At 43.0% G+C, this 10,890-nt stretch overlaps 1 protein-coding gene across 1 annotated transcript; it reads right to left on the reverse strand.

The window, feature by feature from the left end:
* Positions 1–108: 108 nt before the first annotated feature.
* Positions 109–9,572, reverse strand: ugdh (UDP-glucose 6-dehydrogenase). Its single transcript, XM_061245527.1, has 12 exons — positions 9,301–9,572; positions 8,267–8,428; positions 7,599–7,700; positions 7,007–7,207; positions 5,575–5,772; positions 4,792–4,939; positions 4,600–4,694; positions 3,870–4,000; positions 3,063–3,202; positions 2,358–2,449; positions 1,289–1,399; positions 109–795 (listed from the first exon to the last, which is right to left on the reverse strand). The coding sequence occupies exons 2-12, from the start codon at positions 8,426–8,428 to the stop codon at positions 685–687; spliced, it is 1,491 nt and encodes a 496-aa protein (XP_061101511.1). The 5' UTR covers positions 9,301–9,572; the 3' UTR covers positions 109–684.
* Between the last annotated feature and the right edge of the window lie 1,318 nt (positions 9,573–10,890).

A 10,890-nucleotide genomic window follows, 5' to 3' on the forward strand; every position in this document is an offset into this window, starting at 1 on the left:
GACACACTGACTTTGTGTTTTGTGGGGGCATGTCTTGTAGACCCTGTAGAGGAGCACAAAGTAAGGTCATCTCAAGGTTGAATAGCACTGATGAAACTGGAGGCAAGATCAAGTGCATTGGTCCTTTTTATTTACTTCTCAATTGAAACTGCTGCTTCAGTGGCATTGAGTTTTTTTATTATTATTTTTTTTTTTTAGCAAAGTTGACAATCCTGTACAACAGGAAGAGGACATTTCTAAAAAATCTTTTCTGTTGATAAAAAAAATGTACAAGTTCAGCAGGTTCCTGCCTCATACTAGCAGGTATGATATCAAATGGAATGAAGCAAAATCACTGACATGATTGAAAACAAAACCAGGAGTAACCAGATCAATACTGCATGGTTCAAGTACCGGATCATCAACTGCTGAATTAAAAAGAAAAACAACCGTAAAAATGAATGAATGCATGATCCACAGAGGACAATATTGGGCTAAAACATTGATCAGAGTACAGTTCAGGCAATAGAGAGTGCTGGGCACTAGGGGGCACACTGAATGACCAGTGAATTGGACAGGGCAGGATGTGTGCAAAGGGCTAGAATGTAGTGTGCAACAAAACATTGGCAGAAGAGCTGGAATCAGTAAATATTTGAATCTGAAGTGTGGGGAAGTCAGATGTAGCCATGGTGAGGCGGGGTGCTTTCAGACTTTGGCCTTCTTGGACGGGGGCTCTTTGAGGCTGATTCGGGGTACCCCTGCCGGTGGGGTGAAGGGGATACGAGCGGTGGCCACCTTCTTGCCGATGGTCTCAATCTGAGGAGGAACACAGACATTAATCTGGGTTATTTCGGGATGTATGTCGTGTTACTAATTATTTTCAGCAGAAGCAGTTCAACGAGCACATATTCAAAATGAAAACAATGAATGGCTGCTGCCTGAAGTATCCTTAGTACAAGTACACCAGTCTGGAAAACAATGATTTCCAGAGATAATCCACAAATGTACTGGTTCTGTAGATCAAGTGGTAGTAGTTATTAATGTTAGTCTACTCACCCAGCGATTAAAAAAAAAAAAGCATATGTAGTTAAGATGCAAGTATTTGTAATATGAATAATGCCATGGTATTTTGCTATTTTGTACTGTTAGCTAAACTGACGTGAATTCATGGATTACGCACCTTAAACCCTAGCTAAACGAATGAGATGTCATGGATTACGCACCTGAAACCCTAGCTAAACGAATGATATGTCATGGATTACGCACCTGAAACCCTAGCTAAACGAATGACATGTCATGGATTACACACCTGAAACCCTATGCTCTGCAGTCTGGGGTGGAGGTGGTCTAAAACTCGTCTTCCGTCGAATATGAAAGCAGGCTTCAGCATCTGGAAGTAAATCTTCTCGTAGTCCAGGTCCTGCACAAATTACACAATTAATACAGAGTACAGTTACTGCTGGGAGCGGAGTTCAGTTTTCCAATAACAATGATATTAAATGCCAGGCATGCGGAATTTAACATAATCCTGATAACGTGTACAAAAAGCAGGAGTACATTTTTCATATTTATGCGTCTGATATCCATCCATATTAGATCTTTACTAACACATAAGCAACTAATGTAGAGCCATTTTACCATTACTGTTCTCAATCAATGTCAAGTCAAGTTTATTTGTATAGCAGGTTTTCATACACAGGGCAACAGCGACATAGAAAGACATTCCGTAAAAATTGTATTAAAGAATTAGAATTAGAAACAATCTTAAATTTGAGGAAAAAACAGTCTGCAAAGTGTATATAGAACATTAATGTTTTTAGCTTAGTTTTAAAAGTGGTTAGAGTTTGGGCATTTCTATCTATCTATCTATCTATCTATCTGCTGGGAGTTTGTTCCAGCTGTGGGCAGCATAGTAACAGAAGGCTGCCTCTCCATTTTTTGCCTCTCCAACTCTTGGAATAGTTAATAAGCCAGCATCACATGACCTTAGGGCTCTGGGGTGTTCATAGGGCAGTAGATCGGAGATACATGAAGGCCCTTGCCCATTTAGTGAATTGTACACAAGCAGCAATGTTTTGAGGTTCATTCTCAGATTGATTGGGAGCCTGTGCGATCAAATTTTCTCTTTTTTGCTAACACTCTAGCAGCAGCATTTTGGATAAGTTGCAGTTGAAGGGGCACAATCATAATTTCTGACTCGCTCCATTTACAAACGAGTTGCTACACAGTACATCAAATGTCACTGTCCAGAGGGTATGAAAAAATCTACAGGAAACCATAAGTTAGCTACACTTATAAACTCCAGGATTCTACACAACCCAGCCAAGGAGGGAGGTGAGATTGATGAGAGAACAGCTGAAATAAAGAGAGGGTCGCACCTTGAACATGTCCCACTCAGTGCAGATGACGAGGGCGTGTGCCCCTTCACACGCTTCGTACGGGTCTTTGGTCACCGTCACCAGCTCAGACACTGCGTACAGAAAGGCCACTGTCAACATGGGACCCACCAATCCACCACACCCAAAGAGATCTCATGTGATGTGTATGCTTGAGTAGAATTTGTTCCAAGTAATGTACCCTGACTTAACTAACATAATTAGCAAATTAGCCAAATATGGTGGAGAGTCCAGGGGCCAGAAAGTAAAAGTCATCAACAGCTGATTTCACCTATTAGTTCTACCTCCTGGCTGAGGAATGGTGCTAATGAGCAAATCCAGGTGGTTGGAACAAAATACTGCGGAGGCCTTTTCTTTCTGAACCTGGATAAAATATATAGTTGTGTACAAAAATACTTGCAGACTGTAAAAACATAAATTAGGTCCATGTGAGTGAATGACTGAGCCAATAAATTAAGATATGAAGTCAAACTTAGCTTAGCTTTGCTTAACAATGTGATACTCCTCTTCATCTTCTGCATACCTGCCACTATCTTTTAATTTTCTAGCCACGGAGAGAACTTGACTTGACCTCACATTGCACATGAGCTCAACCTGCAGAGCCAGTTTACCAGCTCTTCTCATGGAAAAAAAGCCTTCAGGTGACACCGCACCGGCAAGGAATCAGTCACACACGTGCACACACACCTCTCTCTGGGTTGTCCTCGGAGATTCTGGGCTGGGACAGGTCCTGAATGATCTGCTCCTTCAGCACCTTTGGGTCGAATATATACAGCTTGGCCCCTTCGTCCATCAGGTATTTGGAGATGTAGATACTGGATGACTCTCTGGGGAAGAGGTGCAGCATGGTTATTCCCAGCCACCACCGTTTGGTCAGTTGGGGTTCATGGGGTAACACGGGCTTCATCTGAACTCAAACTGACTGTATTTGACTGCACGTAATACCGCTGGCTTTTGCTTTTGTGGGTTGTTTTCATGGAGCCCTGTGCAAACTGCCAAGAACAGGATTTTACTCAAGGCAGAAAATCATGTCTCCGCTCTGCCAGAGCTACAAATGAAATATTCTGTTAGTTATGCAAAGGCACAGACCGCTAAACCAGCAGGAGATGGCTTATGAAAGAGCTGAGAGCGATAGTGAGAAAGTTGAATGGGGAGTGAAAATGTACAGTCTCACACAGGCAGCAGGGTTCATTACAAGAGAAAGAAAGAGCTGTTATTCTGTGTGTGTGCACATGTGTGTTTGTGTGTGAGTGAGCACGTGCATGTGCGTGCGTGAGTGAGTGAGTGAGAGTGAGGGTCTGTCATAGAGAGAGTACATGTGTGAGAGAGAGACAGAGACTGAAAAAGAGAGGCAGAGAGAGAGTGTTTATTGACGTAATTGACACTGACCAAAAAAGCATAAGAGGTGCCCAGGTCAGAGTGTGTGTGTGAGAATGAGAGAGAGTGTGTGTGTGTGTGTTATCGTGCAGTTGGGTCCAGAGCAGACAGGCCTACCGGGTGTCTCCCGTGTCCTTCTTGAAGGAGAAGCCCAGCAGCGCGATCTTCTTGCCAGTGACGGTGTTGAAGAGGCAGTCGATGATCCGACAGGCAAACCTCCGTCGCTGATACTCGTTCATATCGATGACCTGAGAGGCAGACAGTGAACTGGGGTCAACACTCAGGATTACACTTACCCTTACTTAACAATTTGAGGTGTAAGATCACAAATATATGATTAGAAAAGAACATTCTCATGCAGATGTAACAATCCTGACTGGTAAGTGAAAGCAATGATGTTCTAGAACACCAACTTCTTTTTTTTTATGTTGTGGGAAAAAAAAAAACATTCCAAAAAAACCTACTCTTTAAAGGGTTCAGACACGCTACATTATGTAAGCAGATGATCACACTGCATTGATTAGACATGACAGAAAGTGAGAAAATGGTTATTGGCAGTATGAGTGTATTGGCTTGTAAATTCAAACTTGTGCTTCATTATAGTTAATTATGAGCTGTGATTTATTCAGAATTAATAGAAGTGTGCAGCTTGAAAACTTGGCCTTGGTTGTAAATCAATTACAGCTGAATAATGTAGCAATACGGTGAGCACAGGAGGTTATCTGTCGAAGGTACAGAGAGCAGCAAATATCTGAGAGAGAGAGCAATATAAGAGAAGGTAAACAGCCACACAAATGTAGGAGCATGGTCTATAGTGCATGGACAGGACAGAACTGTCCACTGTCACCTGTTGCCAGTACGAGGCCACCTCGTTGAGGTTGAGAGCCTCACACAGGTACACCAGGTTCAGCACATCCTTCTGGAAGCAGCTCCCACCAAAACCTGAAAGATTGGAGGGATAAACCAATACCGGGGGGGGTTAGACTGAGGCGTCACACCAGATGCAAGTTGGATTAGGACCTGAGTATCTGGGACTCACCGATGCTGGCCTTGAGGAACTTGCTGCCGATGCGTTGGTCCATGCCGATGGCACGGGCCACCTCCTCCACGTCAGCCCCCGTGGCCTCACACAGAGCGCTGATGGAGTTTATGCTGCTGATCCGCTGGGCCAGGAAAGCATTGGCTGCCTGCAACAGTTACTACACTTAACTGTGCAAGTATCCGTGCCCCAGACCTAATACTCATTTACTCAAGTGGCCCTCCTTAATTTAATTTAATGAAGAAGATTTAATGAAATAATAGTAGCTTGTGTACTGTAGTTTAACAGCACTGACAACACACTACCACCAGCCAACATCATCAGCACTGTCATATCAGTCCTATTAAGCAAAGAACATAAGAATGCCCATTTTGTCACAGGGACACGGCAATGACCACTCAGTACAGCACATCCACATAGACACTCAGACTGCAATGAATTCTCCCTGAGGGACCATTGGAAAAGACCAATGAAAGATGGAGGAGGGGGCAGGTAGATGACAGATAGAGGGGGCAGGTAGATGACAGATGAAGGGGGCAGGTAGATGACAGATGGAGGGGGCAGGTAGATGACAGATGAAGGGGGCAGGTAGATGAAAGATGGAGGGGCAGGTAGATGACAGACGGAGAGGCAGGTAGATGACAGATGAAGGGGGCAGGTAGATGAAAGATGGAGGGGGCAGATAGATGACAGATGGAGGGGCAGGTAGATGAAAGATGGAGGGGGCAGGTAGATGACAGATGGAGGGGGCAGGTAGATTAGGAGCACACTGGAGGTGCGGACCAGTTTGGAGAGCTCGGAGGACCAGGTGTTGGTGGTGATGATGCGATCTTTGGGGACCCAGTGCTGATAGACAGCGCTCAGAGCCTGGATTGCTCGCTGGCCTTCAGGCGTCTCGTCTCCACCAATCAGCACGCGGTCCGGCTGCTTCAGGTCCCGCACTGCCGTCCCCTCAGCGAGGAACTCTGGGTTGGACAGCACCTAGAGAGACAGAGAGGAACTCTGGGTTGGACAGCACCTAGAGAGACAGAGAGGAACTCTGGGTTGGACAGCACCTGAAGAGACAGAGAGGAACTCTGGGGTCAAGAAGCGCTTGTCTCCTTGGTTTCTGTGGTTTTCTTCACCATCACCTGTTTTGCTTGTTTAAAAGGGCCATTCACCCAAAAATGTAAGTATGTTTCCACTTACCCAGAGAACTAGCTATCCATCCAAATAGTTTCACTGAGATTTTTTTTTGGATTGAATACTTTTTTTTTTGGACAAAGTTTGCTGTTACATAATGGACCGCAACGTATCCACTGAAAATATACTCAAAAAAGGAAACATCTTTTTCCAAATATACTGCCACAAACATCTACAGAGCTGAAAAATGCACATTTTAATAGAGAACTATTTCTTATACTGTGGGAACTTGCAAACTCAGTCCGCGCTAGCAGAAGTTTCCACCAAAGCACACCAGTATTTGAGGCAAAGTGTTTAGCCGGCTTTTTGCTACGCTTGGCTTGCCTATCAAAACATGAATGCGTACATGTTAGCCTGCTGTTATCCCATTTCGGGTGATCTGCCCCTTTAGACCAAGAAATTTACATTTACATTGACATTTTAGTCATTTGGCAGACCTATCTAACCATTACCTGGTCTCATTGCCATGTGTGGCAGGTGAGGCAAAACTTCAGCAGGCTCGTGTGTGTGCCACAACACGTCTCCACACTCACAACTTCTTGTCTGCCAACCGAACAGGTTGACTGGGCATGTACAGCACATGCAGCTGATCTGTCACTCACACACACAGTCATAGCTCATCCGAGCATTCTGCTGCAGGCAATGGCACACCCAAAAAGGCATGAGCACAGACAGCTGAATGTGCAGTAACCTCATTACTGAATGTCTCCTCACCTCATTGCACTAGGCTTGAAATACAATGCCCTAATTGGACACTGAAGGGGAGGGGCGATCCATAGAAAATGTCTCTTAATTCCTACACTCGGCATCACTGGATATGGATGCATACACCCTTAAATTAAAGCCGACAATTTGTACCTCATACTTATGGTTTTATTTCACATCCAATGTGCTTGAGTACAGAGCCAAAACAATTAAAACTGTGTCAGTGTCCAAATCCTTACGAACGGGACAGTATATGATGCACGCATGCACATTACCTAGGGTTGGTGCTGATGACAGACAGACACGGAAACCTGCATGCACCACTTGCCTGCAGATTGAGGCTGGGCTTGGTATTGGCATCAAAGATCCTGCGGATGCTCTCTGCAGCCCTGACTGGCACGGTGCTCTTCTCCGTCACAATCTTGTAGCCCTCCGACATCTCCACAATGCGCCGAGCACACGCCTCGATAAACTTCAGGTCTGCCGCCCGCCCTTTCCCCATCCCATAAGTCTTCGTCGGGGTGTTCACCTGGAGGTGCACACATGGGTTAGATTAGAAAAAAATCTATACATTTATTTAAGTTTGGAATGTTTCGCACAAAAAAACTGTGGCAGCTGAAAATTGGACACACATAAGAAGGGCAATATATGTATATGAAATAATACATATTAAACAAAATATTTAATGGTACTGCAGACCTCATTCATTTTATTTATAATGTAGGAACAGCACCCAGTTTCATACAATATCGTTCAGCACATTTCTATTCACAATTTCTTAAGTGATATGGGCACAAAAGCACATGCAGACTGCACTTTTCTTGATCAGCATATAAGATTCATCAGGTCTGCCGGGCATAAATGAGCTCATTAACACATTGTTCAGTCATAGTTTGACCAATAACCTCCTGTATACTCACAGAAATGAAGACAAGGTCTGCATCTTTAATTGCTGAGTCTATATCTGTAGAGAAGAAGAGATTCCTCCCTCTGCAGGACTCAACAACCTCCTTTAGGTCTGGCTGGGGGTGGAAACAGACATTGTTACTTTTCCCATTAGGTCAGGACATCTGTGACTATTTTAAATAACACCAAAAAATCAAACTGGTGCATGAATCTAATCTAATTTATGGACAAATATGAGCTTAAAACAGAGTTCTGAAGAGCATTGACTCCACCTGTCAGTATTTATTTTCACCGTTTAATCATAAAGGACTGTGACTGAATAAACAGAATTAGCGTGTAGAGTGCAGTCATAAATGGTTGGCATTTATATAGCGCCTTTGTCCAAAGCGCTGTACAATTGATGCTTCTCATTCACCCATTCATACACACACTCACACACCAACGGCGATTGGCTGCCATGCAAGGCACCGACCAGCTTGTCAGGAGCATTTGGGGGTGTCTTACACAGGGACACTTCGACACAGCCCGGGCGGGGGATCGAACCGGCAACCCTCCAACTGCCAGACGACTGCTCTTACAGCCTGAGCTAATGTCGCCCCAGTCATTGCAGTGTTCGAACCTAAACAGTTCCCCACTGCTCAATACACAATAAGCAGGCCTGAGAGAGAAACAGTAATGGCACCTCATAGATTGGCAGCGTGTCTGAGTTCCAGGCCTTTATTCTGGACTCGTTGACATCCACCACAGTGACTCTGATTTCTGGACACATGTGGGCTATCACACTGCATGTCGGGCCTCCCACGTAGCCAGCGCCAATACAGCAGATTTTCTTGATCTGAAACATCTGGAACAAATGAATAATGGTCTTTACCAAATAGACGGCTTTATTAATCCACTGATTTCATTTGCTGGGGTGTCCGCTAGGAGTAATGGACTATATGTCAGTTTAAAACACAGATAATATTGACTGTGGGTCCAGAGAATTTGTGTGTTTTTATTCGTTTTTGCATTGGAGTTCAGACGCAAATAATTTAACGACGAAATCCGACATAAATCCAAATTGGCGTTACTGAAAAACACAATTTAGCCATCTAATTTCTGTCATGAAGGTTAAACAAATACCCGATGCAATTCAGATATAATACACGCACACTCACAATACAAAATTGTGACTCCAGAGGTCATGCAGGGAAAAACTACTCCACTACTGTACATTGACATTAAGAATACAAGCCTTGGGCTACTGGAAAGCTGAATTACGGTATTCGCTCATCCTTGTAAGTATGTCAAAAGTTTCCCGCAACGTAACAAGATTTGGCTTTAAATAAGGGCAAAACCACAAAACCATACATGCAACCGTAACCTAACAGTTACAGATTACGTCCTCAACCCTTAAAATATGTATATATGAACGTTAACTAGTTAACAGTTGTTAGATAGCTAGCTCCCTGGCTATCCAGCTAGCTGCGCCTTTTCAGCCATATCGGGGCAAATCATTCATGTAAATCACCTCTACTTTCTAGCTACGTTAGAGATGCATGCTATATATTAGGCAGCTAAACACTTAGCTGGCTAGTTTAATAAGTCATCGCTAGCTAGCGTTAAATAGTTAACATACATTTAGTTGCTAATATTCGGTAGCTAAGCCGGAATACTAATATCGCTACGACTAGGTATTCTTCAGTTATCTAGCTAAATGATCAACTTAAACCTTACCTTATAGAGTGAATAAGATCCCACAAATTGGCTGTCCCTCCGTGGATAATGACAAGAAGTCCGCCAGCTAGCTTAGCGCTGCACTGTACGGCCAAGTTGGCTCTTGCAAGTAAGGCAATTTGGAACTAGGTGTATGTTCAGGTGTCGGCGCTATGTCTTCTCCTTAAATTTGAGAAACTTAACCTGACATGGACTTTGAAGTTAAACCATTCATAGTGTGAGAGTTGCTGTCATGTGACGATCGTAGTGCTTGCTAAATTCTTCCGGGGACTGCGACCACGTGGTTTCACGAATTCCAATGACTTACTGTGACGTCACCATGACGCAGGGATGTGAAAGAATTTTAATTAAAGTTAAAGTTTTTTTCTGCAATCAATGCCTCCCGAACAGGGCGTCACCAAAGTTTAAATACATTTGGGGCTGAGACAAAGTTATTTCTGGCTGAGCTGGAAAGGGGCGTTCCGTGCATTTTAACTTTCGGCCTATGGGTTAAATTGCTGTAATGTTAATCAGTCTGTATGTATAAATATAGTGAACAATGAGCCTGATGACGACACTAGATTGAATTGAAAGATTTATTTATATCAATTTAAACAGTAGGTCTTTTGTGTTACCAATTATGTAACCAAATCCAAAAGTATCATATGTATGTATGAAATCTATGCATACATCAAATAATAACAAATATATTCCCTAAATACTTACAAACCACACCATTTATACGATTGTTTCGTGAATATGAGAAATGTGTAAAAGGAACTTCCAGATGAAGATTTTAAGGAGGGGAAATACTTTGGGAAGTCTGCATTACATAATGCAATGGGTGCATACGCAGCCACCTAGTGGGTGGACGAAAACCTATTTACCTTTTTATATTTTTACCATATTGTTTTTCTTAACCGAATGTTTTAGCAACCATAAAGTGTAGGCTATATAATCTCACAAAATCTTATAGATTTCTCATTAAACTAATTTAGACACATCTTGTTAATGTAGTAGGTAAGTTGATATTGCTATTTAGTGCTTTCACAATCCACAGCAGTGGTTCACAGTGGTTCATGGTCAGTCATGTTTTTTGTTCACGTTGGTTCACGTTGGTGCCTGGAACGCTTACAGGTCGGAAGTTGGACATTTCAACTGTGAAATTCTGACCTCCGATGGTAAATGGAACGCAGCATAACATCCGGAGTTGAATTTAGGAATGAGGTGAATCAATAGGCTCCTAATTGGGTTGTCAAACACATGCGTAAATTCTTTCACAGGTTGTTCTTCCTTAAAATTAAAACAATGCATGTTTGGCTCAATTAGCTTTGAATTCTTAATTATCTACCAAATGGTTAGTTTTAGTGGCCATGTGTCCACACCTTCAAGAAATAGGAGTCCAGTGATTCACTTAAAATTCTAGGATCGCAATTGTGGTAGGAATGACAACCAGCATACACCGGGGTCCGCCAGGACCGAAGTTGAATACCCCCTGCTGTAGGTTAAGCTGAAAAGGGTATGGGTGAAAACTGAAAGCTGTGTTATATTCAAATAAACATTATAACAGTTGTTACCATCTCATTAATGTCTTAACTTGCCAGCAGAGTA

The sequence above is a fragment of the Conger conger genome, chromosome 6 (assembly GCF_963514075.1).
Source record: "Conger conger chromosome 6, fConCon1.1, whole genome shotgun sequence".
Lineage (NCBI taxonomy): Eukaryota > Metazoa > Chordata > Actinopteri > Anguilliformes > Congridae > Conger > Conger conger.